This window comes from Ictalurus furcatus, chromosome 6 (assembly GCF_023375685.1).
Source record: "Ictalurus furcatus strain D&B chromosome 6, Billie_1.0, whole genome shotgun sequence".
Lineage (NCBI taxonomy): Eukaryota > Metazoa > Chordata > Actinopteri > Siluriformes > Ictaluridae > Ictalurus > Ictalurus furcatus.
In genome coordinates, this window is record NC_071260.1 from 7,657,039 (window position 1) to 7,676,295 (window position 19,257).

Here is a 19,257-nt window from a genome sequence, read left to right on the forward strand (position 1 = left end):
TGACTCAGGATTGGCAGGAAAACACGGAAGTTTGTGTGCATTCCGCGGACAGACTGATCGTTAAAGCAATTCGCTCATCTACAGCTTGAACGTTGTGTCGCACCGTTGATTTGTAAATCAGCAGTCGTAAGATGCACTTTCTAAAGTGCGTCAATGCCTGAGTTACAAGTTGGACTTTGGTAACAGAGCTGTATGTAAATACACACGACATTTTAGAGCAAGTAAGCTACTAAATTCTCCCTGAGCATGTATATATATATTGAGAATATTAAGAATTTTGAGAATATTCGATGTTTTGAAAACTCAACTTAAGGTGTTATGCTTTTTTTTACGACAGTATTTGCGACAGTTGTCACTGATCATGCAAAACAAAACTGCTGTGGAAACAGTACTCAGAAACGTGTCTTTAGTTTGTCTTAGAAGTGACAGAATGTTAAACTGCTGTCTAACTTGCATCTTAAGTAAAAGGTAGATTAAATGATTGGGGTAAAGTTTGTCTACAGCCTATAAATTATGTGATTTTATATATATATATATATATATATATATATATATATATATATATATATATATATACACATATACATACATACATATATATATATATATATATATATATATATATATATATATATATATATAAAATATTATATTATATTATATGTGTATGTCATGGGGTTTCTAATAGGTCACTTTGTAACTTGTTTCAAGGCATGACCTCTGCCCTGGGTCGCCGCCTGGTTGCGTGTCTTCTGAACATCTCTGAGGCTCGGGAAAGAGATGTGGTGGAGAAGGTGGCACAGGCAGCCATCAGCCACCAGCATGGTGAGCTTTAAAACTGTAGCTCCCAATCCTGGTCCACAACATATGTGTGATCTTCCTTGCTATATTGCTTGGGGGGGATGATGTTATATGAAAATAATCAACAACTGGTGGTGTGATGTGGCTCAACACAAAGCAGTATACTGTTACCACCCTGAAGATCTACCGTCAACCCCCCCTACCCCCCCCCCCTTCCCGCAGTAACCTTAATTGTTTTATTCTTCTGATACCACAGCAATTTGCAGACAATTACAATTTTTAATTAATGAATAATTGACTTTTTCCTTCAAACGTTTTATAGTTACATCTAATAACATCTAATAATAAGACCAAAAAATACATTAAAAATATGCAAGCCTTCTTTCCTGAAGACTTTGCTATGTCCGAAAACATTACACAGACCCTGACATTGGAGGCTTCTTCCAAAAATGTTAAAGAAACATCACCGTATCAACAATGACATGTTTTTAAGTCTATAGAAATAACAACGTAATGCATTAATATACAGGTGCATTAATATAAACCTGTGATTTGCTTTGCGGCCAAACTACCGCAGAGCTGCTGTTATAGAAAATTAATTAACACCTTCTGACCAATCAAAATCAACAGCCTTTTGTAAATCCTGGTAAGACACATGTACTGCATGAAAAAAACACTTCGGTATCAATTTCTTCAACTTTGGGTTAGTTTACAGTAACTCTGCTTCGTGTCAGGCTCCATCACACCTGATTATCCTCAATCCTTGATTATTTTCCTATAAAAGAATGCCCCCAAATATTTTATTCCTTATGTATAAGTATATTTCTCTTTTCTTACACTGAATCTCTGTATGAGTTATATTAGGAGGAAGACGAAAAGGTGTAACTGTCCTGAACATCTTCAGTGATCATGACTACAACCGTTCCGTTCTTACCATTGTGGCCGGCATTGAGCTAATCGGTAAAGTCCTCATCTTGTGTTTTCTATCATGCGTCTTACTATTCCCTATTGTTCTATGTGTGATTTAAATGCTACCGCCTTTGGACACTAACCTGTTGCAGTGCATTGTGGGATTCTACACTATTCTTTGGGAAATTATTTATAAATTGCTGTATATAGTGAATGGGTCATGGTTTTGGATGGCTGCCATATTTTGCGCACTACAGGTGAGGTGGTTCTTTCAGCGTCTGAGCGGGCGTTCTCGTTGATCGACATGACGGTGCATGAAGGAATTCACCCCTGCATGGGAGCTGTGGATCTTGTGCCCTTCTACCCTCTGGGAGAGGAGGTGAGCTTGGAGGATTGTGGAAAGGAAGCTCGAGGTAAGGACTGTTGCTTGTAGAATTTTGCTCCGAAGTAACTGAGAAATTTTGCAACCTAGTTGCCATCTTCCCTGCTCAGCTGTAGGCACTGCTCTGACCGAGCGAGTGCCAGGCACCAGTGCATTTTTCTTTAGCTGGGCAGATATACCACTGCATCGTGGCCTTGCACACCGGAGGAAAGAACTGGGCTGGTTCAGGAAGGGTTCCAACATGGCCACCATCCGGCCAGATGTTGGACCACCGCCCATGAGACGATATGGACTAACTGGTGAGAAGCAGAGTGTAATCCTGAATGCTTATGTTTCAAAAGAGTTTTCACTGTTATAAAGCAGCAGTGGACTGTGACCATAGGTTTTGTTGGGCCAGGACAACATTAATAACAACATAAATATTAAACATTAAACACTCCCAAAGAACCTACTTGGGAGCTTGATCATCCATGTTATATTAGTATTTTAACTATCATCAGATTCTTTCTTCTATACATCTGTCTGAAGGCAGTTATCAAGATCAGATTTATTATCAGATTCTGTATAGTGGAACAATCAAAAATCGAAACATTTTTTGCCCTAACACGAAACTTCATGAGCTTAGCTCAGTTTGTCTGATGAACATGTAATCACTGAATAATAATTGTAAAAAATCATATATATAGTACACGGGTCAAGGTGAAATGAAAATCTTCACCAGAATGTTTTACTTTTATTTACACTCCCACATGCAGTCAGGAGCATCCACAAAACATGGAGGGATTTGGTTGGAAATTCCTATAAATAATGTCTATATTTATCTTTTTTTAAATGAGCAAACAGGACATGAAACGATAAAGCCTCATGTGAGACACAGAACTTTATTTTCTCCCTGAAGGTATTGGCGCAAGCCCTTATGTAATGAATTGCAACGTGACCATCGATACCCAGGATGTATTATTAGGGCGGGATGTAGCCGCAGCTATCCGAGAGTCCAGTCCAGGTGGAATCCCGGGGGTGCAGGTCATGGCTCTTCCTCATGAAGGTACTGTGGAAATTGCCTGCAATGTAGAAAGCATACCAGCTCCAGCTGCTGGAGGGGAATCATGGCCAGCATTCAGAGTTGGGGAGCAGAAATTCTGCCACGCTCCAGCATCACTCATTACCACGCGGGTAGCAGAACTGGCCAGACGCCAGGGTGTGACGACACAAGGAACAGCGCTGGTTGGGTTCACACCGCTCGAGTGTAAGAGACTGGCTGAGAGAGCGCTGTCTCAGGATATCGGAGAGTTCTGGAAGGAGCTACACGGAGTGCGCATGTAGATGTGGAGCCTCTGCTACAGCTGATATGCTTCAAAGGCCTCGCAAAATAAACAGTTCCTGGTATTATGTACAATGTCAAAGTGTTGATCATTAATTAACTTGAGGGTGCACATAAAAATAATAGATAAATTCTTTTATTTCATTTGAATAAACTGACCATCCAAACTCCTCACACTGTCACTGAGCTTAATGAACTGCACACTCACTTAGGTTAATATACAGTCCCCTCTGAAACTATTGGAACGGCAAAGCCAATTCATTTGTTTTTGCTGTAGACTGAAGACATTTGGGTTTGAGATTAAAAGATGCTGGTTCTGGAACAGACTCACTAATCTTTATTGATGATGTAACTCAAGGTAGCAGCAGAATGAATTCAGAAGCTTACAGGAACATTTTGCCTGCTAGTTTTCAGAGAAATACATCCAATCTAATCAGGAGGAACTTTATTATGCAGCAAGACAATGATGCAAAACACACTGCCAACTCAACAAAGGACTTTATCAGGGAGAAAAAGTGGAAGGTTTTAGACTGGCCAAGTAAATCAGCAGACCTTAACCCAAATGAGCAACATTTCACCTCCTGAAGAGGAGGCTGAAGGGAGAAACCCCGCCCCCGTAGAAAAGCATCACCAAAGAAGAAACCAGCAGTTTGGTGATGTCAATGAGTCGCAGGCTTGATGTATTTATTGAAAGCATGGGATCCATCCATCCATCCATCTTCTATACCGCTTATCCTTTTCAGGGTCACGGGGAACCTGGAGCCCATCCCAAGGAGCATCAGGCACAAGGCGGGGTACACCCTGGACAGGGTGCCAATCCATCGCAGGGCACACAATCACACACACACTCACTGAAAGCATGGGATATGCAACCAAATATTAAGTGTTATTTACTTCAAGACTTATCTGTTCCTATACTTTTGGGTGGTTTGATACAAAAGATTCAATGTCTTATGTTGTTTAACACAGTGGTTCTCAGACTGGGGGCCATCAGATGGCGCCAGGAGGGCTGCACAGAAATTCTATAACATTATTTTTAAAAATTCATTTCATTTGTAAGTCGGCATGGTCAACAACTATGATGTACATAATAATTAGAAATATTAATAAATTAAATCAATTATACACAGCACACAAAGACACACACTAATCAGAGACATCCACTGATATACTAGTGAACTGTTAGCCACACGCTGATAAAACCTAAGACTATTTAAAATAGATAGGTTTTTAGATAGAGGAGGGAGTCTCTTAGCTGAACGGTTAATACAGAAGAGCCTAGCATGAAAAAAATTTAATTGTGAAAATTTGACGACTCTAGGGCCATAAAGGGACCCTACACAAGGAAAAAATTTGAGAACCATCCGTTTAACACATCTAGATGTAAATACCAGGGAATAAAAACCGAAATCCTAAACTCTCGTTTCATATCCATATTTTGACCTCAAACCCAAATGTCTTTGGTGTATAGCCCAAACAAATGAATTGGCCTGGTCATTCCAATAGTTTCAGAGGGAAGTGTAATTCATTGCTTAAGTTTGCACTCCCCATCATTTGTGGCAGAAACATACCTGTATTTTACAATTTCTCTACAAAGTGTATACAGCTACAGTGAGTCAAATGCTATTCAGAAATGCAAATGTGTAGAAATACAGAAATTAGTGAACTAGAGAATATTTAAATCACATTTAGAAAGGGTGTGGGATGTCAGATGTGTATTTTGTGACCGACGTTAAAATGTTCAGGTTTTTTTTCTGGGCATGGCAATGACTAATCTCTAAACACATAAACAGGTGTTTCCCTGCTTCATTTTTAGTTAATTACAGAATCTGACCAGCATGACAGGTACTGTAAGGTTTATCATGGGACTTATTGAGCACAGCCTTGGTTGCAGTGTGTGGTTTTTCATACAAGTTTTTAACTTTCTTGGGCACATTAATGTATATGAGGACAGGAAACACAGCAGGACAGTGACACTGGATATGTGTGGGGGCATGAATCCTTTTTGCTTGTTTGTTTTAATATAAACAAAAAAAAAAAAAAAAAAAAAAAAAAAAAAAAAATGGGGTCGATTATGTACCAGTGGCATTTCTGATGGGGGGGCTGTTTCATGTGGACTGAAGGTGACAGTCTGCCATAAGTAGCAGTTCATACAGACATTTCATCCCATGATGTAGTCAGTCCCCCAAACCAACATTAATTTAATGCAAAAACCAGAGAAAGGACCAATAAACAAGTTTTAATTGGACAACATTGGTTAATTTCTAGTTTTATTTCTAATTAAATAAACCTAAGTGTCAGAATCAAACCATCACCTCTTTCGCACAGTCACTTTTGGTATGTTTTTGGCTGAAGGGCATACACCCTTCCACACAAAGAAAAAGGCAGCCAGCGGCTTCCGTCTGCGTATTTACAACAGCAGTTAACCATTCCTGAATTCCTTTGACAGCAATTCACTATAAATTAAGCGAAGAAAGTGCATTGAGTGTTCAAGTAAGGGTGGATGGTTGAAACACCACATGATGAGGGCACGTGTCAAGACCTGCACTAAAGAAGACAACAGGGTGGTGATGAAGAAAAATCAAGTTCTGAAGTAACTGTTCTCCAGAAAGTTTAACTCTTAACAGGCCTAGGTGAAAGAGGACAAAGCCAATACTCAGCTGATTGCACTGTAATATTAGACTTTGTCTTGATTGGCAGTTATTTTGAAAGACAAACAAACAGTCAAGCTTCGAGTGTGCTTCATCTCTTGGAAGCGCGGCGAGGGTCCCTGCCATTGCTGATGGTGACTGACGGTTTCGGCGGTGCAGGCTGTCCTACAGTGACCGGTGACGGGCCGTTTCCAGGAACACGGCCATTCGCTCTCCCGGGAGCTGGGAAGTTGGCTGGCTGGGATGTGTTATTGTTAGGATATGTCTGCATGGTGCCGTTTCCTGCCATTCAAAAACATTCAAATGAGTCTGGTCTCTCAGTGAAAAGGTCAAGAACGTTTTGGAGCATGGTATTATTAGTCTGCTGCTGAACGGCTTTGTACACACAGTCTACACATCATGACTGACTGGTTTTCATACCTGCTTGGACAGGGGGTGGTGCATTTTGATTAGGTGGGGAGTTTCCACGCTGTTCTTTACCCTATTTAAAGGGGGAAGATGAAAAGCCATTTTTAAACATCCATACAAAAACAAACTACTTCCTGTCCCAGCTCAGGGACAAGTTCAAGTGAGTTCAGCTGTAACCACAAGTGAAAATATTCAATATTTTTTGACTATTTTACACAAGTATATCTAACATACTATATACCGTTACAACATACCGATAGCAACCTTTAAAAATGAACCAGTAAAGAACTTACTTGCAATTTACTCGGTCTAATGTAGCCTTACCGTTTTGTTCTGCTGGTTGGCTTGGGCTAGCAACTCAGGATTTGGCTCGCTGAAGTTTGGAACTTCTGAGTACACCATGCAGAACCTGAGTTTGTTTTAAATATTACAGATTGAGACACAAAGATTATTAAATGGTACAGGAAGCACCACACTCAACACTGCCAGTTCAGATGATCATAGGTTTATACAACAAGTCTCGCTACTCACTCTCCGATTTTCTGTAGATCTCCACCTCGGCCTGTGTACAAGGTGAGACACCCCTTCCAAATAGAAGCATAGCTACGAAACAAAAGGGGTATACCAATTTACAGACTGCCACTTTGAATACTGTGCAAAATATGTAATCATTAGTAGTTACTGCAGGAGATTTCAGGTCTTGCATTAGGTGCGTAAACATGTCATACTTGTGCATCATACTTTAATTACATGCCAGGTTGATTCTTGAGTCCTGTATCTATTGTATGCGGTCAGAATTTTTACCCCATGCACTGGTTATATTTTCAGTTAACCCGATGAAAATCAGATCTACTTCATGTTAATACACAAATCAACTTAAAACCTTTGACCGCCACTTTTGACTGCACTGTTCAAACTCTGCTGTATTTGCATTACTTTACAAGTAATGAGTTATTCCATCTGTAACAATCTGGTCTGCATTCTTAATAGTAATTATATTTAGTAAATATGTAAATAGTTAGTTTGTGGTGCCAGAACCAAAGACGTCTATAAGAAATGATTCATAATGCATTATCTTTTCTGGTGAAACTATATTCTATAACAAGAGTCTTCAAAAATTTCTTGTTTACACAAGAGGTTTTAATATTTTCTTTATTAGAAGTGTACTAAAAGTAACTTACAATTATAAATGAGAGAAAATTAGAATAAATGTTAAAACTAACACTGTGCTGCTGAAATAGGAGAGTTTCCCTCTGGGAGGAATAAAGTGATCTGTCCATCTATCTGTCTTGATGTGCAAAACAAGTTATGACTTCATATGGTGACTAACATTTATTTATTTATTATAAATAACAAAAAGATGCACTAGCTACTTTCTACCGGAACGAGCTGGCTTAGAGACTTTCTTTTGACAACTTTTTAGACTTCTCTAGTGACAATTTTTATTTTATTTTTTAAAGCCTAGTGAAACTCTAGCGACTTTTTGAGCAGACATTAGTGACTGTCAAACTCGATACGGCTCTCCAGCTCACATCATACCTGCTGATATACAAGTTAATGGAACAGGTTAGCTCGACTCCCCATCAGTGTGTAACGCCTGACTGTGTTGCGCTTTCAACCAACCACTGACCACCACAGTTTCCTAACGACCAATCAAGTAATGAGGGCAAGTAACCATTTCCTTCATGACTACTCACCTTTCAGGACAACGAGCAGTCACTGGACAATGGTGGATCAGTGGTTTAAGGCTCTGGGTTACTGATCAGAAGGTTGGGGGTTTAAAACACCCAGCACTGCCAAGCTGCTACTGTTGGGCCTAAAACATTTTCTGCTCCAAGAGTGCCGTGTAATGGCTGACCCTGTGCTGTAAACCCAATTTCCAAACGCTACGTTCATACAGCGACAAAGCAACCGGAGACCATTCATTTTCAATGACTTCTGGCGACATGAGCGACAACCATTAGGACTAAATGTTGAGGACAGTTGAAAAAAGTTTATGCAAATGTGCAGCGATTACCAATGGGCATGAAGACAGTAGCATGCACATGATCTGTAGCATCCTGTGTTCACTAGCAGAAGGAACAGAGGATACGATGCATATACACTGGTGAATTTTTATCTACAAACGCTCCCCCTCCAGAATTTTAGCAGCAAAAAAAATGGTTTGTTATCAGAAGTCAGAATGCTAGTTGCACCAACCACTGACAAATGTTACTATGGCAACCAGTAGCAGGAATACATACTGGCGACTTACAGCGATAAAATCGCTGTATGTGTACGTAGCATAAAGCACAGGTACACGTACGATTCTGACCATGATTTGGTCATCTGAGACAAATTTTGAGAATCCTAAAAGATTCTTATAATCCTAGGCCAAAACCTGTAGTCTCTGATCGCTAGTTTGACATGTTCCCTGACAGCCGATTAATGGCCGTTGCGATCACATTTTTCCTCCAAATTAAAATCTTCTGTCAGAAGATTTGAGGCACAGTCCTGTAGTGTGGCTTCTCCTACTCTGTAAGAGTCTTTTTGCGCGCGTCCAGTTTTCACGTCTTGACTGTCGTACAATCTGACAATGACAACTGAGATCCTATAGTGCGACATGGCTTACAGCGGGGGATCATGTTCGTACAGCCTGACAAGCAACAATCGCAAAGGACTATTAAAAATAGCACAGTGTGTACCCGGCTTAAGATAGTCAAAGAAATAATTTGACTCTACCGTAATGTACACATGATGCATATTGCATTCAAAAGAAAGTAAGAGTATTTTGTAAATAGTTGTTGGAGCCATGACTAACAATAACTATTTTCTTTAAAAAAAAAACAATAAAAAAAACCATTGTTTTCTATTCTTATAAGAACTCGACTCTATGACTTAATTCCAAGTCATTAGATATGCCAATGATCATGATGAATAAATGAATATGCAAATTAGCCTGTGACGTCACCTAGTTTCCCCTGAAGAGTTAACACAGATCTGAACTATCCTGATATTATATCAGATCTTGTGCTTAGTGTGTCCAGGGGATTAGTTTTACACTTAAAGGGTCTCCATGAGGAATCCTAGCCTTTAACGAAGGTCTGCAAGTTCTCCGTGGTTGCTCTTTGAGAAATTTTACCCTCGTGTGAGGCGGATGATGTCCCCAGGCTGGATGAGGCTGCCCAGTTCATCCCAGACGGAGATGGCGATACTGCCGCTCTTATCCGCTACTTTACACGAGCGCACTTCGTGTCCGTCCTTTGTCTTGGTCACGCGACCTGGGGGGAAAAAAAAAGAGAAAAAAAAACACACACCTAGTACCGACTTGCTGTTTTAACTCTGAACACAGAAGAGAGCCAAAGCCACAGAAAGAAAGAGAGAGAAGTAACGCATGCGCTAATCAGGTTCCTGCCACTGATGCTAGCAACACCGGAAGTCAACGTTGCGCAACAGAAAAGGGAAGAAAGAAAGAAAAACAGCGTTAGCACACTGCTGCTCATGAGAGCTAAACCGCCAGGGGAGGAATCTTCTTTCCCAGCACAACTTACCTATTTCCAAAACTATAAAGACGATATGCAGGTTTTTAGATCCCGGTTTTACGTCTTTAATCAAGCTCACGGTGTCGTTGTTAATATTCGACATAGTTATAAAATAAAATAAAATAAAAAAAAATTTAAATCGCAGGAGAAGACGAAGCTAGCGGTGCTAGCTTTGAGGCTACCACTACACACTGTGGTGTATCAGAGCAGCAGCAGCTAGCGGGATAAGCTAGCCGAATACACTTGTACAGTATAATGGAGCTGTAAAGATAATACAGCGACTATGAGTCGGAGGTCTTAAATTAGTGTTCGTCCTTTCGACTTGTACACGAATTTGGTTTAGAAAAGCCTGAAATGGTAGATAGAGTGTGTCTCGAAAGGGGAAGTCACTGAAGTTTAACCCCAAAAGCCAATCAGCCGAGGGGCTGTCCACTTCTTTTCTTTCTTTCTTTTTTTTCCTCCTAGGAGTATTCAGACCGAGATTTATAACCCTGTTCTAACCCTTCATGGGAGAAACGACAACGTTTGAAGTCGAAAGCGCTGAACTATTGATTTTCCGTGCAGGTGTCTTGTTATTTCCGCTAATCATTTCTGAATCTACACACTGAGGGAGGTGAAGGAGCTCATATCAAGCTACACAAACACCCTTTACAAAAACCCAGCTATTATGGCTTTAAAAAATAAAAAACGCCGAAGTTGACTGCGGGAAAAAAAAAAACCCAACTGAGCTAAGCTAGCTAACTTTTCTTTAGTGATAACTGTTCCATGATGAGCATTCATAATAAACTCGCTAATGGCTCTTTTGAACTGGTTTAATCCGTGACCTATGAGTTCCTATATGTGAGACAGTTACAGTGATAGAATTACATTAAAACCTGACCGCGGACAGAAAACTATCCCTTCGCTGTGACATTTCTACCTCGCCTTTTATCCCTAACAAAAGCCTAAGAACAACGCCAACGTGTGTGCGCTGCGCCTCTTATACCAGCCGGATCATACCATTATTCTGCTGAATGGGGGGGGGCGTACTGTATTACGTTCAATTACATTTACTCATTTATCCATATCTTGAGAATTAGAACACACGATGCGTGATAAAACTTAAAACAAACACAACAATCTGACCAAGTCACGTTTAGACATTGAAGACCGTAAGTGAAGGGTTGGTACATACCCTGCTCTCGACATCTGATTGGTCACAGTAAGCTCAGTTAAGGAAATACCCCGGCACGGCACGCGCGTCCTGCTTCCTTCTGTTGTGTTGCAGACGTTGTGAAATATGATTTGATTACATGCATCCCAATTATTTCCGCTATATCTTTGACTTGCTGAGCAGTTTCTTTTCACCCCCGTCATCATGCACAGCTTTCTGCTTAGCAGTCCTCCATCTCGCATGTATAAAGTGTGATGCACCAGAAAAGTCTGAAAAGACAAACACTACACACAGTGGAGAGGAAAAAAAAAAAAAAAAAGAACACAGGTCAGGGCAGAACTTCTGAAGATCTCGTTTTGTATTCTTTGAAATGCCAGACGTGTCCCAACATTCTCAGGTGTAAATATGCAGCTCTAATGGTAAACGTTTATGTCGTATATAATAATTGAATATAATTTAAACTAATGGTGAAACTGATTCTCAGAGCGAAGTAACATGTTTGGTGAAGCCACAGATGGATTCTACACATTTTTCAGTTAATTAAATTATACTCGGGTTATGAGAGCATGCCACAAAACACAAAACTCCACCTCAAAAAACAAGACGGCAAGAAAGTATAAATGAGGCATATTTAAAAAATATTTTGTGCAAAAATGGGTTTTAAACATAGTTAATTTGTCATTTGATTTTCCATTTTGAATCAAAAAACGAACCAACGCAACATACATGGACCCAATACACAGTATTACGAATCAGTCCAGTGTAAACGGTTGAACTGATTAATTTGTTTAAATTCAGTTATTATTGTGTCTTTTGGACTATGTGTAAACATCTGTTAGCCTGTGTGAAATCGCTTATTCAGGTCAGTACTAAATAAAAAACAAACAGTAACTTCTCTGATAATTTAAAATTATTAACATTTTGCAGATTCTACAAGGTGTATGTAAACCTATAACCTCAACTGTACCACACATTAGTACTCATAGCGTATTTTATTTCATACTTGTACCGTATATCACACTCCACATCTACATTTCACCCCACAGTGCAATTTCCAACCACTTTATAACACTATCTGTACATCCATGATTTATTGGAAGGAACGCAAAGTAAGAATTTCCTTGTACTGTGTAACTGCCTGTTTTTACTGTGCATATGGCAGTAAATCTTGAATTTAAAGCAATGTATAATAATGAAACTGTTTTAACACAGTAACAGATTTGGTTTGAGTGGGTGGAAAATCCATCCATGTTCCAACACATGGTTTTGGACTGAGGGAGGAAGCCGGAGTACCCGGAGGTATTGGCTGCAACAGTCACAAAAAATAAATGAATAGGCGAAATCCTGTACGGACTGTATAATATAATGGCTCTAGTAAAATAATATAATGGTGCATGTTTATGTAATAGTTAAAAAGATGGATTGTTTAATAAATACTATAAATCTGCGCAAAAATAAATATTTTTTTTTGAACAGGGCTGCAGAATATTTGAGATATGGGCTGAGGTTACAGATCTGTCTGTTATATATTATGTTGTTATGTGTCTTCTGTTTACAGTAGTCATCAATAAAATGTCGCTGTAGAGTGCAATTAGGTGTATTACTCAATAAAAATTTTATTAGTGACCTGATAGTATCGATGAAAAACAAAACGCGAGATCGTCACGAACAGGATTCGAACCTGTGCGGGGAAACCCCATTGGATTTCGAGTCCAACGCCTTAACCTCTCGGCCACCGTGACGCCGGGAATGTAGGCTCACAGCTGCTTATTTGTATCTAATTATAGTTTATGACTAAACTGTTTGCTAGCTTACAATCACAAACAAAACTAGCAATAAAGTTCAGCTACATATTAAATCATGAATACATTCTTTTTTAGCTTTATTTAGATCCCCCGAGAATTAAGCTAACGTTCAAACCATAAAACGCTAACTCTTCATGTTAGACAGTTATAACTATAATATAACCGTAACCGGTTTAATATAAACACATTATGGTGCGTTTAAACTTGTTGTGAAACAGATGAACGGATGTTTGGAGACATAATCATGCATGTTTTGTACTGTATTACATTGACATTTGATGTAAACAAGAATGTAGCTTTTCAGTAATGTTTTGGCAGCGTAATAAAAGTAAACAGCAGAGGGCGATCAAAATAAAGGTTAAAGTAACAGCTTGTGTAGTTTGGTTTGATCCTAAATGACTCTTGGTGCACATATTGTGCTGTATGTGTGGTGTAGAGCTGATCTGATTTCTACAGTCCAAGATGAGTTTTTGTAAAACATCATGCTCCACCTACATAAGGTGGTCTTGTCTCATTATCGATGCTGAAAAAAAAAAACCCAATAGAAACCCTCAAAGAATTTGTAATGGTTTTAATGGTTATAATGGGACTTGGATTGGTTTTTAATGGAAACTGTAATGGTCCCTGTGGGTCTCTACTGGTAATTTGTTGCTTTCTATTGGTGGCATGTTATGTCTAGTGGATACTATTAAGAAAATTAAAAAATACAAATGTCACTGACAGCCTGTATGAATCTACAGTCAGTCTGAGTTAGAAAGGATATCATCCCCAACCTCACTTCTTCAACATTGTTGACATTAAAGGAACAGAACATTACAGAACATTAAGAACATTAAGGGAACGGCCCTCTCCTGGCTCAGGTCTTATTTGATTGATCACTATTAGTTTATAAATGTAAATGGTAACTTCTCTATGAATACTAAGGTAAAGTTAGTATTCATAGAGAATACTACGCATTCTCCCAGGTTTGCTGATGGTGGAGTAGCTGGCCACCTTATGTCCCTATGTCCCAGAGTGCCTTCATGTCTGTATTACCTTCTGTCATAGCTAGTCTAACCGGAGTCCCTGCTTACACTCAAGTAATTTGTCCTTAAACATTACTGGGCATTAAGCATACCTAATAATCTCTCTCTCTCTCCCCCTCACTCTCCCTCCCTTCCTCTCTCTTTCTGTCTAGCTACACATGATACTCCTGAGATGCCAATGATCCTGACCCCATCTGCTCTCCGGACCTGCTCGATCCACCCCGATGCCCTATTTCTGGCTAGAGTTCTCATCGTTTGGAAGTCACATGCTGCTGCTGAGGATGGCCCCACGTAGTGCAGCCTAAATATCATTTAGATTACTGAGGATGCTACCACTTAAAAAACCATGAAGATGGATTTGTACCTCGATTCACTTCATAAATGTTCATCAGTTATGCTATGATGGCTTGGACTACAATTGCTATGATAGTTTTAGGACTTCAATTGTCACAAACAGTTTTACACTCAAGTCTCCCATCAGTGAACAGTGGATAAGTTCAATAAAACAGACTTCATGTAAAAACCGTAATGAATTTTTCTGGTTACACATTTGCAGTATTTGCACATTTATAGAAGGGATTTATTTATAATTGCACTATCCGGTGTTACCCAGGTGAGGACGGATTCCCTTTTGAGTCTGGTTCCTCTCAAGGTTTTTTCCTCATAGTCTCTCCTCAACCCTGTCGCCTCTGGCTTGCTCATTAGGGATAAATTCATACATTTAAAATCTATATCCTGAATGTATATATTTCTGTAAAGCTGCTTTGGGACAATGTCCATTGTTAAAAACACTACACAAATAAAAATGATTGAATTTAATTTAATACCAATTGGTGCATTTTTACTTACATACTGTATGTGGTGCAATTGTTCTTGATTCCACCAAAAGCAAAAAATAATCCACTTTAAACCATTTGTTAACAGCAAATTAGATGACATGGATGCCAAAAATGGAGGCTTTTATTTTTTTTCTTGGAAGTGAGGGACAGCTTAACCCTGCTACATTTATACCAGCTGACCCTGCATAAGTGGGAAGAGTGAAGACTAAGTTCATCTAATGATTCGTTTTGGGGCTCTTCATATATAGTCCTTTACAACACACATCATGATTATTCTCCTTTTATGTATTGTTACACAAAGGAATGCTTTCTAATACTTTGGTGTAGTATGTTAGAAAATACAATTTTTGTCCTTCTGTTTTTTTATGTGGCTTACAATACATTGTAAAAACAGAAAACAACAACAACAACAAAAAACAAGGTGGTGCCCGTTCATTATAAATAGTAAACAGTATGACTCATGCCAGTTCAACCCAGGCATAACTCCTCTCATGTCTATTTATTTATATTATTGTTAAATAGAGGTGCATTTTCCTTGGGGGAAAATTGATTACAAGACTTGCTATGCTTAACGCCTTCAACTGGGACAAAGCCTAAATAAACTCAACAAAAAAGAAATGTACTCGCACATTCAACATGTGTAGATATTTGTATCAACATAAAAACATTCAACAGCTGAGACATCAAACTGAACAAGTTACACAGACATTCGATGAACAGAAATGGAATATTGAGTCCCTGAACAAAGGGGCCGGGGTGGGGTTAAAAGTAACAGTCAGTATCTGGCATGTCCACCAGCTGCTTTAAGTACTACAGTGCACCTCATCCTCATGGACTGCACCAGATTTGTCAGTTCTTGCTATGAGATGTTACTCCACTCTTCCACCAAGGCATCTGCAAATTCTCGATCACATCTGGGGGGGCGCATGGTTACGTGTAATTTTCCAAGGACGATCAGCTGTCCTTCCTGCTTCCCTGTAGCACTGTCTTAGGCGTGTTACATTACAGACATTGCAGTTTATTGCTCTGGCCACATCTGCAGTCCTCATGCCTCCCTGCAGCAGGTCTATGGCATATTCACGCAGGTGAGCAGGAACCCTAGGCATCTTTCTTCTGGTGTTGTTCAGAGTCAGTAGAAAGGTCTCTTTAGTGTCCTAAGTTATTGTAACTGTGACCTTAATTGCCTACCACCTGTACACTGTTAGTGTTTTAAGGACTGTTCCACAGGTGCATCTGCACTAACTGATTATAGTTCACTGAACAAGCATGAACAACTTTGTTTAAACTAGAGATGCACCAATACTAAATTTCTCAGACGATACCGATAACCGATTATTCAGAGTGATATCGGCCGATACCAATAACCGATACCAATAGTTCTGCCTTTTATGCCTTCTTTTAAATTAATAATAATAAATTCCACAATTAAAATTTATTTTCTCCATTGCAACAAGTTGTTTCACAGTAACTGGTCTCATAAACAGAAAACACATTACTCAAATTAACATTAACACATTAACTAAATTCTGAAGATTAAACTAAGATTTATTAACTTACTGAATGTTATTAAATCATATTAACAGAATTAAGTGACTAAATTCTAAAACACATGCTGTTAGGCTTCACATTCACTCACCACAAACAGAAACATTTCTACTCCATCGCTGAACATCAAACGGGTAATATATAGGCCTAATATAAACTTTTTTTTTTTTTTGATGATATTAACTCATATTATTTAACTGGATATGAAACATACTACTCTACAAAAATTTTCCAGTGCAATATATACCTTTTTTGTCAACTCATCTTCATTTAAATCTTTCAGTGATGTACTTGTGCTTTAATTCAACACGAGCAGCACGCAGGGGGAAAAAATTTGACTCGACGCAGAAACTCTCGTTTCACTGCTGCTCACTTCCGGTGTAAATTTGTAGCAGTGCCGATACCGATTATTGGCCGATACGTTCGTGCATCTCTAGTTTAAACCCTTTCCGATAAAGATCTGCAAAGCTAATTTGGATTTTACAAAATTATCTTTAGAATACAGTCTCCTGAAAAAGGGATGTTTCTTTTTTTGTCGAGTGTATGACCAATATACAGGGGCGGACTGGCCATCTGGAGCACCGGGAGTTTTCCCGCTGGGATGCTGGGCAAAGTGGGTGGACCCGCTGCTATGGAAATATATATATACAGTATCTGTACAGTATGCACAATATGGACAATATATCGCTATAGTTTCTCAGGTCCACCCACCATATACAGTATCTCACAAAAGTGAGTACACCCCTCACATTTTTGTAATATTTGATTATATCTTTTCATGTGACAACACTGAAGAAATGACACTTTGCTACAATGTAAAGTAGTGAGTGTACAGCTTGTGTAACAGTGTAAATTTGCTGTCCCCTCAAAATAACTCAACACACAGCCATTAATGTCTAAACCGCTGGCAACAAAAGTGAGTACACCCCTAAGTGAAAATGTCCAAATTGGGCCCAAAGTGTCAATATTTTGTGTGGCCACCATTATTTTCCAGCACTACCTTAACCCTCTTGGGCATGGAGTTCACCAGAGCTTTCAGGTTGCCACTGGAGTCCTCTTCCACTCCTCCATGACGACATCACGGAGCTGGTGGATGTTAGAGACCTTGTGCTCCTCCACCTTCTGTTTGAGGATGCCCCACAGATGCTCAGTAGGGTTTAGGTCTGGAGACATGCTTGGCCAGTCCATCACCTTCACCCTCAGCTTCTTTAGCAAGGCAGTGGTCGTCTTGGAGGTGTGTTTGGGGTCATTATCATGCTGGAATACTGCATACTGATCATGTTCTGCTTCAGTATGTCACAATATATGTTGGCATTCATGGTTCCCTCAATGAACTGTAGCTCCCCAGTGCCAGCAGCACTCATGCAGCCCCAGACCATGACACTCCCACCACCATGCTTGACTGTAGGCAAGACACACTTGTCTTTGTACTCCTCACCTGGTTGCCGCCACACACGCCTGACACCATCTGAACCAAATAAGTTTATCTTGGTCTCATCAGACCACAGGACATGGTTCCAGTAATCCATGTCCTTAGTCTGCTTGTCTTCAGCAAACTGTTTGTGGACTTCCTTGTGCATCATCTTTAGAAGAGGCTTCCTTCTGGGACGACAGCCATGCAGACCAATTTGATGCAGTGTGCGGCGTATGGTCTGAGCACTGACAGGCTGACCCCCCACCCATTCAACCTCTGCAGTAATGCTGGCAGCACTCATACATCTATTTCCCAAAGACAACCTCTGGATATGATGCTGAGCACGTGCACTCAACTTCTTTGGACGATCATGGCGAAGCCTGTTCTGAGTAGAACCTGTCCTGTTAAACCGCTGCATGATCTTGGCCACCGTGCTGCAGCTCAGTGTCAGGGTCTTGGCAATCTTCTTTTAGCCTAGGCCATCTTCATGTAGAGCAACAATTCTTTTTTTCAGATCCTCAGAGAGTTCTTTGTCATGAGGTGCCGTGTTGAACTTCCAGTGACCAGTATGAGGGAGTGTGAGAGCGATGACACCAAATTTAACACACCTGCACCCCATTCACACCTGAGACCTTGTAACACTAACAAGTCACATGACACCGGGAAGGGAAAATGGCTAATTGGGCCCAATTTGGACATTTTCGCTTAGGGGTGTATTCACTTTTGTTGCCAGCAGTTTAGACATTAATGGCTGTGTGTTGAGTTATTTTGAGGGGACAGCAAATTTACACTGTTATACAAGCTGTACACTCACTACTTTACATTGTAGCAAAGTGTCATTTCTTCAGTGCTGTCACATGAAAAGATATAATCAAATATTTATATATATATATATATATATATATATATAGGCTATGTATTTGCAAATAATGACAGTAATGATAATATTGCATCTCCTTTTCCTTTGCGCAGGTGAGTCACCGCCGGCATGGCCAAACTTGGTGTGGACGGGCGGGTTTTGTTGTTCATCTCCCTCAAAATACTTCTAATTGATTGCCCCCTTCCCCCTCTCAAAAGTTTGTTCGGTCTGCTCCATTGCGTATCTTGAAACACGCCCCCTTTCATGTCTAATTCACACAGGCAGTGAGATTGATTTCCATGGATGAAAAAGGGAAGGGAAGAAAGGTGGGGCTCAAAAGCTCTGCCAAAAAAGTTTAAGCCATTAGAGGCAGATGCTGTGAAATGTTTTAAATGAACAGGTTTTGCATCTGGTGTGAAGGCAAGTTGCAGTTCTGCAGGCACTGACAGCTCTAGCATTACAGATTATTCTAGCATTACAGATTATTCTAGCATTACAGTTCATTCTCTCTCTCTCTCTCTCTCTCTCTCTCTCTCTCTCTCATACACACAAACTCTTTCATACACATAGACATGCTCTTTCAAATATACACTTTCTCATACACTCTCTTTCTCTCTCTCTCTC

The 19,257-nt window shown here is 39.8% G+C and overlaps 2 protein-coding genes and 1 non-coding gene across 5 annotated transcripts; 1 reads left to right on the forward strand and 2 right to left on the reverse strand.

Moving 5' to 3' along the window:
• The first annotated feature begins 114 nt into the window (after nucleotides 1-114).
• ftcdnl1 (formiminotransferase cyclodeaminase N-terminal like 1) lies at nucleotides 115-3,584 on the forward strand. 3 transcript variants are annotated; one of them, XM_053626424.1, is made up of 6 exons: nucleotides 115-221; nucleotides 712-825; nucleotides 1,666-1,761; nucleotides 1,986-2,123; nucleotides 2,203-2,391; nucleotides 2,991-3,584. In XM_053626424.1, the coding sequence occupies exons 2-6, from the start codon at nucleotides 714-716 to the stop codon at nucleotides 3,413-3,415; spliced, it is 960 nt and encodes a 319-aa protein (XP_053482399.1). In that variant the 5' UTR covers nucleotides 115-221; nucleotides 712-713; the 3' UTR covers nucleotides 3,416-3,584. The 3 variants fall into 3 exon arrangements, with proteins under 3 accessions (XP_053482399.1, XP_053482397.1, XP_053482398.1); XM_053626422.1 differs by having other exon boundaries at nucleotides 116-221; nucleotides 1,968-2,123; XM_053626423.1 differs by having other exon boundaries at nucleotides 131-190; nucleotides 1,968-2,123.
• Nucleotides 3,585-5,454: 1,870 nt separating this feature from the next.
• Nucleotides 5,455-12,196, reverse strand: nabp1a (nucleic acid binding protein 1a). Its single transcript, XM_053626426.1, has 6 exons — nucleotides 10,003-12,196; nucleotides 9,594-9,732; nucleotides 7,004-7,075; nucleotides 6,797-6,881; nucleotides 6,485-6,545; nucleotides 5,455-6,346 (listed from the first exon to the last, which is right to left on the reverse strand). Exons 1-6 carry the CDS (start codon nucleotides 10,094-10,096, stop codon nucleotides 6,156-6,158), a joined length of 642 nt encoding a protein of 213 aa, XP_053482401.1. The 5' UTR covers nucleotides 10,097-12,196; the 3' UTR covers nucleotides 5,455-6,155.
• Nucleotides 12,197-12,806: 610 nt separating this feature from the next.
• On the reverse strand, nucleotides 12,807-12,888 carry trnas-cga (transfer RNA serine (anticodon CGA)). Its single transcript has one exon. It is a non-coding gene; the product is annotated as a tRNA-Ser (tRNA).
• Nucleotides 12,889-19,257: the final 6,369 nt, after the last annotated feature.

Coding starts and splice junctions, on each gene's coding strand:
- ftcdnl1 (XM_053626422.1), top strand. CDS start 714: ATGACCTCTGCCCTGGGTCGCCGCCTGGTTGCGTGTCTTCTGAACATC. Junction 1,762..1,967: donor GGCCGGCATTGAGCTAATCG/GTAAAGTCCTCA, acceptor TGCGCACTACAG/GTGAGGTGGTTCTTTCAGCG. Junction 2,124..2,202: donor TTGTGGAAAGGAAGCTCGAG/GTAAGGACTGTT, acceptor TTCCCTGCTCAG/CTGTAGGCACTGCTCTGACC.
- nabp1a (XM_053626426.1), bottom strand. CDS start 10,096: ATGTCGAATATTAACAACGACACCGTGAGCTTGATTAAAGACGTAAAA. Junction 7,076..9,593: donor ATCATCCGCCTCACACGAGG/GTAAAATTTCTC, acceptor TTTGTTTCGTAG/CTATGCTTCTATTTGGAAGG. Junction 6,347..6,484: donor ACCACCCCCTGTCCAAGCAG/GTATGAAAACCA, acceptor TTTGAATGGCAG/GAAACGGCACCATGCAGACA.